At 41.9% G+C, this 14,085-nt stretch overlaps 1 protein-coding gene across 9 annotated transcripts in view; it reads right to left on the reverse strand.

The window, feature by feature from the left end:
* CHD6 (chromodomain helicase DNA binding protein 6) overlaps nt 1-14,085 on the reverse strand; it is a 203,739-nt gene that overhangs the window by 68,801 nt on the left and 120,853 nt on the right. For all 9 annotated transcript variants that reach the window (XM_060397044.1, XM_060397041.1, XM_027977203.2 and 6 more), the window contains 4 exons: nt 13,625-13,801; nt 12,875-13,018; nt 9,628-9,883; nt 8,436-8,646 (listed from right to left, as the gene is read on the reverse strand). In XM_060397044.1, coding sequence (XP_060253027.1) covers nt 8,436-8,646; nt 9,628-9,883; nt 12,875-13,018; nt 13,625-13,801 — 788 coding nt within the window. The remainder of the gene's footprint in view (nt 1-8,435; nt 8,647-9,627; nt 9,884-12,874; nt 13,019-13,624; nt 13,802-14,085) is intronic.

Below are 14,085 nucleotides of genomic sequence, written 5' to 3' on the forward strand. Positions count from 1 at the left end.
AAGCTATAGTGCACCCCTACTTGGAATTACAGGTGCAGATTTTTCCTTTCTTCTTTCTTAATACAATTAATTTAAGAATAATACATGAGGCGATAGAAGCAAATAAATAAAAAAAACACAGGACAGGACTGTCATGAAGGTAGACTAAGGAGCTTCTCTTTACACTAAAAGCCAATGGTCATAAGTCGAATTCTACACAACTACGAAGCAATTAGATATATTATCACTGTTATTTACAACAGCCACAGCAACGATATTCACAGCAAGCTCTGAAGTATCAAGCTCGGTGCCAGGCGCTGTGATACATGCATTTTATGCATCCTTATATTCACTTCTTGTGATAATCCCGTGAGGCAGTTTCCCATTTTACATTTGAGCACACATCAAAAACAAACAAACAACCCCCCAAAGACAAAATGACCCTCACAAACAAAACAACCTGCTCAGTCACCTAGTTGGCAAGTGAGATCCATCTGACTCAGAGTCCACCCTCTTAGTCGGTTTGTAATGTACCCTACATGTCAATGCAGCAGAAAGATTTCCCTAAAAACTCAGAAGAGAAAATTAAAGATAAAGAAGCACCTCTGGAAACCAGTTAATTCTAGTAGAAGGTGAGAACAGAAGCTACAGACATCAAACTGACTCTGATGAACCGAAGCCCTGAGGACCTGCACTGAGTTACTCCTACGTTCGGCTGCATGTGTGATGCACTGGGCAGTGGAAGAAGCAGAGCACTTGGACTCAGAAGGCAGGACTGAGATTCAATTAAACGATGGCTGCCAGCGCCCCACCAGCACACATGTGTACAATCAGTGCTGCAGGCACAGAGGACTCGATGTTCTTTGACAAGATACCCCTAAAGCATCAGAGAGGAGCCAGATGCCCGAGGATCTGAGTGAGGCAGGGAACGAGCATCATATTAAGGAGGTGGAGGAACCAATAAATAGTGATGATATGGTTCGGCTATCACCTAGGGAAAACATTCCCATAAAATTAGATAGTATTTTGGCCAGAGATGATAGAACATAGTTTTAGAAATTGTCCAGGATGAGTGGAACATTACTTCTCATTTCTATCACTTACTCGGTTTTGAGGGAGTGTGCTCAAAGAACACAAAACTGCAGTAAAAATCCAGTGATTTGAGAGTTCAATTAAATCGTTCCTCACTCCCCTGACTTCTGAGCCAGATCCTTTGGCTCTTGCCCACACCCCTGGACAAGTATGGCACAGAATTAAACGGGAACAAAACCGAACTGACAGCTGGCGTGGCGACGAGGCTCAGGAGCAAAGAAAATCTTGAGGGCTAGTAAGTCTGAATGAGGAAATTACAGACACCATAAAATTTTCCACACCAAACATCAGTATAGCAGTTAACCCTCTGTGTCAACTGCATTCTGAGTGAAATCCCTAGGAGTTGATGTGGTTCATCCAACGGTAATTGTGAGTCGCTGTCAAACATCAACAAGAAGCAGGTGGCACTCTGGAAAACCTCTGTGTGCTTGGGAGGGAGGGAGGCGGGGAAAGACAAGCTTTTGGCACAACAGGAAATGCTGACCTCAGAAGGCCTGAAGGAAATGAACAATCTCGTCTCCCAGCAATAACCCAGCTGGAAAAAATAAAGACTGGGGAAAAAAAAAACCCACAGCACAACCATTCATGATTGCCATAAACATATAAAATTCTTACAACTAATCTGAATAAGAAATATGTGGGACTTGGCAACATGACACTAGGGGTCATGTTGGCTTGGTCACCAAGTCCCTAATACCTACAGAGGTCCCAGCACAAGGCTGGCACCTTATATGTATTTACGGACTCAACAGTGTATACAAAAGACCTGAGGGACTGCAGTGAATATCATGTTCTTCAATGATACCAAGATGTCAGTCCTGCTCTACAACATGCGGAAGAGCTGATCAAAATCTCAACAAATGGGTATAGCTATACATAGATAAATACAGATATGTAAATGTATAATCTTTGTTTAGTAGTGAGGACTGGAGTGGTAAATACATTAAAAAAGAATAAGCCTGAAGTTCATCTGCAATAATATTGAAAATATTAATTTGCAAATAACAATATTGCAAAGCAATAGAAATATTGATCAAAAGAATAGAAAGGTTACATATTACACCCAATATATATAACATCTCAGTACGTTTCATGGATAGTGTCTTATACAAATGGGGAAAAGATGAACTACTTAATAAACAGAAAATCAGACATATTTGGAAGTAAATTAAATTAGACCCCCCCATTAATGTCATTTACCAAAACTGTAGGACTGAAGACTGAAATGCAAAATAATAAAATAAACCAAAGAAATCCAATTAAAGATTCAGAATTAACATACACATTTAACTCTTTTATCTCCTCAAATGTTTAAAATGGTAAGTAAAGGGATTTTTTTTTTAAATGCATAATAATACTCTCCCCCAAATAAACCTACAAATAGAACATAAGAAGCTGTAATAAAATTCTGGAAGTTGGAAAAGAACTCAAGTGATACCTGATTCAAAGAAATCCCAGGTGAGAAACAGCCTAATTCAGCGTGGTAGAATATCCAAAGGGATCAGGCATTGGTGGCACTAGGTACCCCGAAAATGGGGATACAAAGAGTCTAAACATAAGAGAACTACCTAGTTGAATATTTGCTGAAGTATCTACTAGCCTATAGATCACCCACCTCAACCTTGAGAGCGAAAAAAGACCTGTAGCTTTCTCTACCTAGGAAATACCATACAGTAAAAGGCAGAGGTGTTATACTAAAAAAGGGAAGAAGGAAAGAAAGAGATGTTGAGACTTTCCTACCTCTCTCCACCCCTTCCCCACAAGTCAGCTCCAAGTCCAAATAAGTTCCCACCCTTTGAGCAGGAGAGAGGAAGAAAAGCATCCCGAAGCACTGACACTGGAGGCTCCTCGATGAAATGGTCCAGCTAGACGGACAGTGTTCACAGATGGAGAGGAAGGCAGCCAACACACTGGCCCACATGCCCAGAGCTTCTCATCTCTGGATGGTGCCTACCATCTGGCAGCCAAACCAGACATCTGAGGAAAGCCTCTGCCCTGAAACATGAAGGCTTTGCTTCTGGTCTGGAGGGGCAAGGTCCTAACACACTAACTCTCCAGTAAACAACCACAAGACCCTGGCAAAATACAGAAACAAAACAAGTGAACAGAAAAACCTACCTGAGAGCTAAGGAGAGCAAGCAGATTTGGGGAAAAACAGGAATCTGTGGTTTTGGCCTTGAGGGGAAGCAGGAGTTATGGCAAAGGTGCAGGACAGCCACAAGTCTTGATGAGAAGCCACTGTCTTTCTGGCCAGAGGCACCAAGGAAAGCAGTCTGGGGCAGCGAGGACCACCAGAGGGTGAGAGGGGGCCTCCAGAAGGGACAGAGATGGTGAACCCCAAACTCTGGGTATAATGGCACCCCACTCCAGTACTCTTGCCTGGAAAATCCCATGGGTGGAGGAGCCTGGTAGGCTGCAGTCCATGGGGTTGCTAAGAGTCAGACACGACTGAGCGACTTCACTTTCACTTTTTACTTTCATGCGTTGGAGAAGGAAATGGCAACCCACTCCAGTGTTCTTGCCTGGAGAACCCCAGGGACGGGGGAGCCTGGTGGGCTGCCATTTATGGGGTCACACAGAGTTGGATACGACTGAAGCGACTTAGCAGCAGTAGCAGCAAGGATCTGGCTGACCTCTGATGCACACAAGCTTGGGGCAAGCTGAAAGCAGTCTGGGCTGAGACTAGACCTGCCAGACGCCAACAGCCTTTGCACTTTGAGACTCACCAACTTAACTGCCCCCAAAGAGAAACCATCAACACCTCACAGCAATGTAACAGAATCCTGTATCTCCATAACAAAAATGTTCACAATGTCCAGGGGAAACGTGACCCGTTCTCAAAGGAACAGACAACAGATATCAAATCTGAGATGTTCTGACGCTCAGACAAGAACTTTAAAGCAGCTCTTACAATCATGTTCAGTGAAGTAAAGACATGTACACGATGAGTGGAAAGATAGGAAATGAGAGCAGAGAAACAACACATCACACTAAGAAACAAATGGAAATCTCAGAACTAAAATACAATCTTTAATATAATGAAACCAATGGCATAATAAGCATGATAGAAAAGACAGATGAAAAGAGTCAGTGAACTTGAAGACAATTCAAAACAAAAGGAGAGAGAGAAAAAGGACTAGAAAAAGAATAATAAAAAAAGAGAACAGAGCCTAGGGACTTAAAGGTCAAATACAGAGGTAATTGGAATCTCACAGGGAAACATAAAAGTAGGGCAAAAGGATAAAAAAAAGGAAATCAAAGAAATACTGACCAAAAGTTTCCTAAATTTGGTGAAAGATCTGCTTATGGATTTAAGGAGGTCAGTGAACTCTGCACAGGATGAAATCCACACATTATAGTCAAGGTGCCACAGACTGAAAATTAAAAAGAAAATCTTAGTAGAGTAAAAAAACACATTATATATGGGGGAACAGCTACTTAAATGACCACAAAACTTCACATTAGAAACCATGGGGGTGAGAACACAGTGGAATAGTAATTCAAAGTGCTGAAAAGAGGGAGAGAAAAAGAAAAAAGCCAACCCAGAATTCTAATATGAAAGACAGAGACACCAACAAACAAAAAGAAAGAAATTTGACTTGAGGAAACAGACACTGTAGGAAGAATGAAAAAATAAAAAATCTATCATCATTCATCTCAAAAGGGCAAGACACTGAGCCTGTGCCATAACCAGCTGAGTGCTATAAAAACTGAAAAATTACAGAAGAAAACTCAGAAATTCACGGTATTCTAGCAGAGGGAGACGGTGAAGGACAGGGAAGTCTGGCGTGCTGCAGTCCACGGGGTTACAGAGGGTCAGATGTGCCTGAGTGACTGAGCAACAAAACCAGAGGTACAGCAAAAACCAGAGGTAAACGAAATGGGATGGGGAAGTAGAGAAAACAGAAAATCAGCTGATCAGTCCAGAAGGTTTGACATACGAATAACAAAAGTTCCACAAACTGAAAGCTGGCCAGAAAGAAATAATGAAAGATAAAATACAAGAAAACACCCCCTAGAACGGACCAAGTATAATTTGCCATGGGAAAGACCTACAATACATCCAGTTCAACAGATGCCATACAAAACCCAGTTCACTGTCAAATGTCACAGTACTGGGACAGAGGACAGATCAAAGCTTCTGAACAGAAAAATCATGTCACATACACAGACCAGGAATTGGAAAGGCTCTGAATTTCTAGACAATCCTGGAAACTAGAAGACAACGGACTAACAACACCTTCAAAACTCTGTGGGAAAATTATTTCTAATCTACTCTCTCAAACTCAGCCAAATAATTGCTCAACGGTGGGAGTAAACATTCTGACCAAAGTCTCAAAACCCATGTATCATTCACCCCTTTGCAAGAGCTCTCAGGAGAGGTACACAGGGTCTACCAGCAAGATTAGATTCAAGAGGAAAGGAAAAGAAAGCTGTCAGAGTGCTGAAGGAAGGGAGATCACAAGACGGTGACTGAGCACCAGGCAGGAGGGGCAACTGGGCGGAGAGGAAGAGACCGAAGGCCCCGGGAGAGATGGCTCAGACAGGAAGCTGATGCGGCTGCACATAACAAAGGGGGATTCAGATGGCCACAGTGAATTTTGGACCTGAATTATAATGTGTATATTTAAAATTTCACACTGAATTAAAAAAAAATTACAGCTTCAGGAAAGATAAAAATCATGCAAGAAAGAAACAGTAAACAGCATACTAAGTGGCTGAGCTGTAACGCATTATTTACATAAGTCGAAACAAACACTAAATAGTAATTCAACCCAAAGTATTGCATGGCAGGTTGGGAAGATGGGAGGACAGGAGGCACAGAGGTGGTAATTATGAGGGGCAGTGAAAGAAAGGAAATATTCATCTTCCATAATGAGAACAGATAATATTTAAAACTGAAAAAAAAAAAAAAGAAATTGCAACTACTAACATTCTGTAAAGCTACAGCTATAAACACCAAAAGAAAGCACATAAGGAGTTTAAAAGCTTCAGGCGAGGGGAAGCTGGTGGTATGTGGTGGTATCAGGAAAATGCTGTTTTTCATAGGTCTAAAAGAATAATTTGCCATGTCAAATTATGTGCATGTATAACTTTGATGAAAATAAAAAACTAAATTAAGAAGAAAAAAGTAATGGTGGTATTAAGGCCAGAAGTCCCTGCTGGGTACAGAGTTGGGATGAAAAAACCACAAAAGAGTGAAAAGAAAAAAGCCATAAAAAAAAGAAAAGAAAAAAACTTCAGACTATTTGTATGATACAGTTGAGAGGTGGGGGAAGTCTTATAAACAAGCACTTAAGTTTATTTAAAGCTGTTTTAAGACTGGGAGATTATAAAATTTAAAACTTCTAAGAATAAAATAAATAAACAAAAACCCACAGCCATAAAGAAAAAGTCAAAAGCAACACTGGGGAAGCATTTGCACCATATTCTTAACAAGCAATTTTTATAAATTAATTAATAAACAAAAAGGCAAAGAGTAACAGAAAATGGGAGAGCATGAATAAGCAATGCACAGAAAAGAAATATAAACAGCTAATATACATAAAATATATTCACTCTCATTCATAATAATAAGTATAAATTAAAACAAGAGACCATAATTTTGGCTTATTGAATTAGCAGAGACTCAACGGCAAAAACAGGATTGATCAGAGTATGAGGAAAAAAAGAGCATTCTCATACACCATGAAAAGGGAGATAAAAGTGTCTTTCTGCAGGGTGTTTTGGAAATATGTATTAAATGTTTTTAAAAATGTACATCAGAATTTATCCCAAGGAAATAACTGGCAACATTCACAGTGACCGAAAATGATATTCAGAGTTCCTAAAAATGTTGAAAAGTTGGAAACAACCTAAATAAGAGAATATCATTCAAATAATCAAAACTATATTGTAGAAAAATAAAGCAAAAAACTCTATAATATATCAAATAAAAAGGTGAGTTACAATGTAGAATGTAGCATATGATCCCAATTCAAGCAAATCAACAACAAAACTAAATATATGTAGGCACAAAGAAAAGAGACTAAGAAGATAAATGCCCAAGTATGAATGGAGTTTTGAGCTGGTGGTGGTATTAAAAAGTATCGCTATTTTCAAGAGCAACTATAATACTTGGGTAATTTTAAAACAAAATGAGCAATAAGTGATAAAGGAGCTAAATAAAGACATTGGTACTTGGCAAAAGTCTGTTAATTACACTGTTACTCATTTGTGGGGGATCTCTTTAAAAAAATCTTCAAACTAGTAGTTGTATATATTTCGAAAAGATAACTATATAAGAAGCAAGTATTCTGGCAATTCATCTAGTGTGAATTATTAAATACAAAACTGCTTTCTAGTTTTGATATATTCCTCAGAGAAAAAAAATAATGCAAGTCTCAAGAATTCTTTACCTAAAGATCTCCACTACAGAAGTCTGAGAAATTCTTTTAGTGCCTAATCCGATTTCAGAGAGTTATTTAGGTAATGTTAAATGTGAGCATAACCCATAGTTAAGTTGGTCGTTTCCTTTAATGCTTTTTCTATAAATTCTCCTATGTTATAAGGAGAAACAGAATCTTCAAAGATCAGAACATGTGGATTTGCCATGATGACTCTAAAAACAAAGAGGTACTCTAAACCTACCAACGCCTTGGCTAATAGTTTCTAAGATCTTGAGAAGTCTTTTAACATTAAGAATAAATTTTAAAAATCCATTTGCCATCTTCACATTGTTGGCGGATCCCAATGGCTGGAAATGGATTGATACAGTGTAATGTAACAAATGTAGTACCCTCACAGAGCCCAAGCAACCCACATGATACCCCAGGCTTTTCACCTGCATGAGTAATGGAACCTAGGTTCAAGGAATTAGAGGAATACAAACAAGAAAATAAACTGGGATGCCAGAGCTAGTGTCATAAAACCTTAGAGGGCTGGCTGAGAAAAAACATAAAGCATCCCCAAGTTCAACTGTCAGCTGATGCTCTTTTAGCAACTTGATATAGTGATGCTTTCCAGGGTTTATTTTTCTCATCACGGGGCAGGAAGGGGGTTGAGGGGGCAGTAAATACACTATTTTCTTAACCTTCTGTAATGCTATTTGAACTCTGTTTCTTAAGAAAATATAAATAAATATGCAAAATTTATTTTTTAAGCAAAGCAAGGGCTCCTATCATAGGAAATTCACTCTCAAGACACTTAAACCTGGTCATAAGATTCAACTCTGAATTTCGGCCGATCTTTTAAGAGAAGATTCCTTTTCTCTATTTTCTAACACTTTTTTGTTGTTAAAACATAATTTCTGAATGAATCAAAAAGGCGACAAAGAAAAGGAACTGCCTGCAGGACCTGATGCCCAGCTTTGACATAAGGCTCACCTTCTCTGGATGAGATAATCTTCCAGGATGTCGAGACAGCGCACCATCTGCGAGAAGATGAGCACTTTGTGGCCGCCAGCAATCAGCTTAGGGAGCAGTTTATCAATCAGCACCAGCTTCCCTGCAGCCTGGATCATGGCCTGCAGCTGAAAGTCCGGGGCATCAGGGCTGTGGGTTTTCCGGAAGTCCTCCAGAATTTTCTCCTCTGCCCCTGAAAAAGGATGCAGCAAAAGTATTCTTTGAACAATCTATATGGGCAAAAGCGACTTTCTGTTTGACAGAGCCTAGAAGAAACGGAATGAACTCTTAGGTCCCAAACCAACAGCCCGTGAGGCATCTGTGGTGTGTGCGTCCCTGGTCCATGCCCTCAACCATAGGCTCTAGTCAGGGGACGACTGACCTGCAGAGAACACAGGGACCAGGTAGAGAAAGGATCTGAAATACCAAGCTGACTCAGGCAAGTAAATAAACCTTCACAGGAAGTTGACAAAAAGGAACTTCCCTGGTGGTCCAGCGGTTGAGAATCCACCTTCCAGTGCAGGGGCTTTGATCCCTGACCCTACATGTTGTTGGGCAACTAAGCTCGCACACCGCATCTAGACAGGCCCACGTGCTGCAACTACTGAGCCCATGCCCCACAATAAGAGAAGCCCCCGAGTACCCCAACTAGATAAAGTCTGTGCGCTGCAACAAAGACTCAGCACAGTCTAAATAGACAAAGAAAAAACTTAAAAGCGGACTAAAAGACATACCTCTTGGACATAAACACTAGCGACTGGCAAGCCATGTTTGGATTTAAAATTTCATCAAAAAGTTTTGTTTTAAAAAAAAGCTTCCAACATGTTCTCTATCCAGTACAGTTAATTGTTAGTTTATCTGCAGAGAGTTTTAATCTCACTGCGCCATGATCACTTTTTCAACGAAGTAAGACATCTCCCTGATCCCAAGTGGGAAGTGTGGGCCAGACTGCAGGCCCACAAAGGACAGCAGTCAGACTCATCATCTGTCTTCTGATGGGCAGAGAACTGGTTCAAAACAGGGCTCTGTGTACTCACTGGCCAGATCACTGACTCAGATCCACTGACCTCTTTGAACCTCAGTTTAATACTTGGTAAAAAGCTCAGAATTCACACGAGTGTCTCATGGGGACTCGATACACAAGCTGGAAAGGCCTCCCCGCGTCCCCGCTCACCGTTGATCAGGTAGGGGTGGTTGCAGCACTTCCTCAGCTCCATCATGGTGTTGATGAGGTTGGGCATGTTGTGTTGGTTGGCCCCCTTGGTCAGGAAGGAAAAGTTCTTCTCCAGGATGGCACGGTAGTACTTTTTCTGGATATTGGTCAGCTCTACTTCGATGATTGTCTCTTGCTTGGGAGCGAGGTTCTTCTCCACGTCATCTTTCAGCCGCCGAAGCATCATCGGTTTGAGGATAGACTGCAGTTTCTTCACCTGGCCAGGGAAACGAGACCTGTTTACCTGCCCGGATCCCCATTCAGTAATGGTTACTGGGGTGATTCCAACCTTCGCTACAGTCCCTTGAGCATCTAATTGCAGAACTGTGGCAGCTGACTAAACGTAAGTTCAAGCCTGATGCCTGAACACAGGAGCTTACAGGGGGACTGAAAGGAAAAAAGGGGTCTGGTTTTGATTCGTAAGCAATTACTGAGAACTCACGTGGGAATCTTATAAGAATAAAGGGAGAAAGACACAAAGGACAGGACCTCTTCTCCAGGACGGAGAAAACAAACCTCTCTCTCCGACATGCACTTGTATGGAGCAATTGCCTGAGGACTATTTTCAGCCATGTTAGGAGGCACAAGTGATATATTACAAGGGGAAGATGTATATGCTGAAAGAACAGAGTAAGAAGCAGGGGGAATCTGGGGGTGGGCCAAATGGATGAAGGTGGTCAAAAGGTACACACTGCCGGGTATAAAATGAGTAAGTCCTGGGGATGTAACAGACAGCAAAGAGACTACCGTTAGTAACACCATATTGTATATGTAAAAGTTGCTAAGAGTAAACCTTGAGACTTCTCATCACTGGAATAAAATTTATATGTATGGGGAGGCAACTAGATTTATTGCTGTGATAACTTTACTACATACTACTATATCACTTTACTATACTACATATGTTGAATTGTTACAAAACACATCCGAAACTAATATAGTGTTGTATGTCATTTATATCTCAATTAAAAAAAAAAAAGCAGAGGCAATCTGGAAGTGCATTCCTCTCATATCTAAATAAAAGCAGCCAACAAGTTTGGGGGTAGTGACATACACAGGGAATGCGGTAAAGTGACACCTCCCACTGCATCAGGCAAGCTGTCATCTCAGGAGCACTTTGAGCCTGACAGTCTTCTTTGCTGTGATTTGTGTGTTCTTGCCCTAACAGACCAGGCCTGGACAGCAGATCTCTATGCACTTGACTGCACTGGCAAGATGACTTGCTCACTCTCCCAAGAAGAGGGCAGAGATGGGATTCAAAGTCAAGGTACCTGAGTTCACCCTGAGCTAAAACCTGAGACCAGTAAGATTAATGCTGGTGGGAAAGTAAGAGGCAAGTGCAAAAGATCAAGTTATAAAGAGCTGTTCAAAAATTTCAAAAGGGTAGATTCTCCACAAATTAAGCTGTGGGTTGTGCCAATGCTTCCTGCTGAAATAAAGTGATTTCTAGAGAGTCTGATTTAAAGGAGTTACTGGAGCAGGTTTTAAACAACAAGGAATAGGCTTTACTTTGTAACCAGATGCTTTCTAAAACTTCTATTTTACTGGGATTTAAAACATACAGACATTTGCGGCCATTTTTGCGGCTTTTCCCTAACAAACCCCAATCTTCAATCTAATCCATTTAATGAATGCTTTATTTTAGCAACCACGGAACTTAGGTATGTAATCCCCCACAGGGATAAGGAATTACTACGTAAGAACCCAAAGGGGAAAGACACAGCTAGGGACTTGTTAAAAGACAGGGACAAATGCCAAGTCTGCCACATGCTGGGTTCAGCGTTCGCCCTTCACTTGGCTCGTACCTTGAATCATTTAGAGTATACTATATGCCAGACACTGTGCTGGTCAATACAACAAACACAACTTGGGAGGAGATGTGGGCCTTGTCCTCAAGGAGGTCATTGTCTAGGAAGAAGAGAAAACGCAGACCACAAAATAAGTGCAATGGGAGAAGAGGAAGCATTTCTAATGGCCCCAAAACGGAGAGAGGGCTGGAGGTGGCTTTGCAAAGATCAATAGATACTGCAAACGTCAAGAAGGGGAATGAAGTTTGATTACTCACTGCTCTCAAAGTCTGACTCGTCGCTGAAGTAGAAACAAACAGATTGGAACCACGCTCTTGAGAGCGTGTACTCTCAAGACATCTGTTAGTGAAATTCCCAAACTTTCTCCATTCCCAAATTCTCTGCCCCAACCCACTCTCACGCCACTGCTAGATTAATTTAGCAGAACTAATTGTGTCGTTGCCTCAGTCAAAGCCTTGTGTTGCTTTTCTAATGCTCACCAAATCCTTCAACCTGTCTTTCAAGATGTTCCCACAATACAGTGCTAAACTCCTCCGGCTTCATACTCCACAGTTCACCCCCAGCTCAGCCAGATGATCCCCTACCACTGAATAAATTCCATGGCTGCTGCTGATTGCTTTTTTTTTCCCATGCAAAGCAGTCATTATCACCTCTCTCTCTGCCTAATGAAAACTTACCCACCCTGTAAAGTTTATTCTCCAACTGTACTCTCTCCATGCAGTTGTTCCAAAGTCCTAACAGATGTGACCTTTCTTGCCTTTAAAGTCTTCAGTTCATTGTTCCTCTTGTGACCCTTACACCTGTCTGCCTTATTTCTGTAATGTCCAGTGGAGATTCCTACACGTCGTAGATAGATATTTATTAATGTTGGTTTGTTTCTAAACAGCTTTGAGTCCAATAAGCTAGACTCAGGACCACATCTTTGAAAACAGGAAATTGAGTTGATCTGGACAAAACTGGACTGACCAACTACTCTAGTGTACACCTGCCTTCTGTTCCTCACTATCTGTGTATTTGGTTGTTCTCAAGAAAATGAGCCTGGAAACATGTGCAGGTGGTGGAGGAGGAAGGGCGAAGGATGAAGGAAGCAGAGGAGGAGGGAAGCAAGGCCCTGAGGGCAGACGATGAACAAAATCACTGAAGTTATTTATACATGAGATTAGTGAAAGCCAAGAGGCTGGAGATTAGGTATTTTGGACGCAGATTCATTTATTGTTTGGATAGAAACTGCTAATGATCAGTTGATCCTCCTCCACATAAATTAAATAAAGGAGGCGATGCTCATTTTACCAGGGGTGTGAGAACTGGCTAACTCCTGTCCCCATGGTGACTTTGTTTTTCCCTTGATGGTGAAGGTAGTGATCACCTTGACTCCTCCAATCCTTCAGGCCCCTATTTACCTGTTCCTCTGTCTTCAGATCTCCAAACTCCTCCAAGAAAGCAGTCTCTGAAGGGAACTGTGATGGCTCCAGGAAGTTGAGCAGACTGAAGAGCTCCTCCACCGAGTTTTGCAAGGGCGTCCCCGTGAGCAGCACCTTATGCTCCTGCACAAATTCACAGCACGGGGAACAGGTTTGAGCCGCCAAGACAGCAGGTTTGGGTGGGAAAGTGACGCCACGGCCTCTTGGGCTCAATTTGGGGGCAATTTTGTTTTTGCTTTTATGACAACATCGAGTGATAACATCAACAAACAGATCAACCTTCCTTTCACATCCCTGAGTCCAGCAGCAATTCCATGTTAGTTAAAGCACCCATTCACTCATTCACATTCTGGAGGGCCTGCTAGCCACAGACTGGGCACTGTGCCAAGGCAGTAATGTTCAAGGCTATCATCTTTGGTACCAGATCATTCAGGGACCTGGAAACAAGCCAAAACAACTTACATTTCCAGGTCACAAATGCCAGGGTACTTAAGATGCCCGTGGGTCCCTCTGGGAGTCAATCTGTGGCAAAGGTCAAATTGCTGACCCAGTTTATAACAGCAACAACAAAAATTTGATTCCTGCACCATTGGAGCTACAAAGGGCAAGAAGAAAATCTAGGGTAAACAGACGGTGCACAAGCAAGCTGCATGCAGATGGCTAAAGAACGCTTCCTCCACTATGAACAGGAGGGGACTGTGTTTACAGAAAGAGCTCGCCAACTCTCACCAGGGCCATGAGCTTCAGGCCCTCCAGAAGCTTGCAGTTCCTGTTCTTCAACCTGTGGGCTTCATCGATGATCACACAGCTCCAGTGAATCTTCTTCAGCTCTGGGCAGTCTGCCAGGATCATCTCAAATGTTGTAATGACAACATGGAACTTGAAGACGCCTGACAGGGGGTTTCCCTGAGGATGACACAAGCGAAGGCAGAGCTTTACACATGGCTGGAGAGCGCAGCTGCCGGGTTACAAGCTGGACTGGAGAAGGTGGCAAGATAGATGGTCAGACCTAGGTGAGAGGCCAGTAAGCACAATCTTCCTCTTTGAGAAGAGAAAGAATAGGAGAATCAAACCAGCTGTTTCGACAAGAGAGAGATCCCGTTAATTCAAAGAAACAAAAATCAGGATAGCATGTACCCCCACAAAAGCGAGACGACAGAGTATGGAAGGCCAAGCAAGGAAGCTTTTTG

The sequence above is a fragment of the Ovis aries genome, chromosome 13 (assembly GCF_016772045.2).
Source record: "Ovis aries strain OAR_USU_Benz2616 breed Rambouillet chromosome 13, ARS-UI_Ramb_v3.0, whole genome shotgun sequence".
NCBI lineage: Eukaryota > Metazoa > Chordata > Mammalia > Artiodactyla > Bovidae > Ovis > Ovis aries.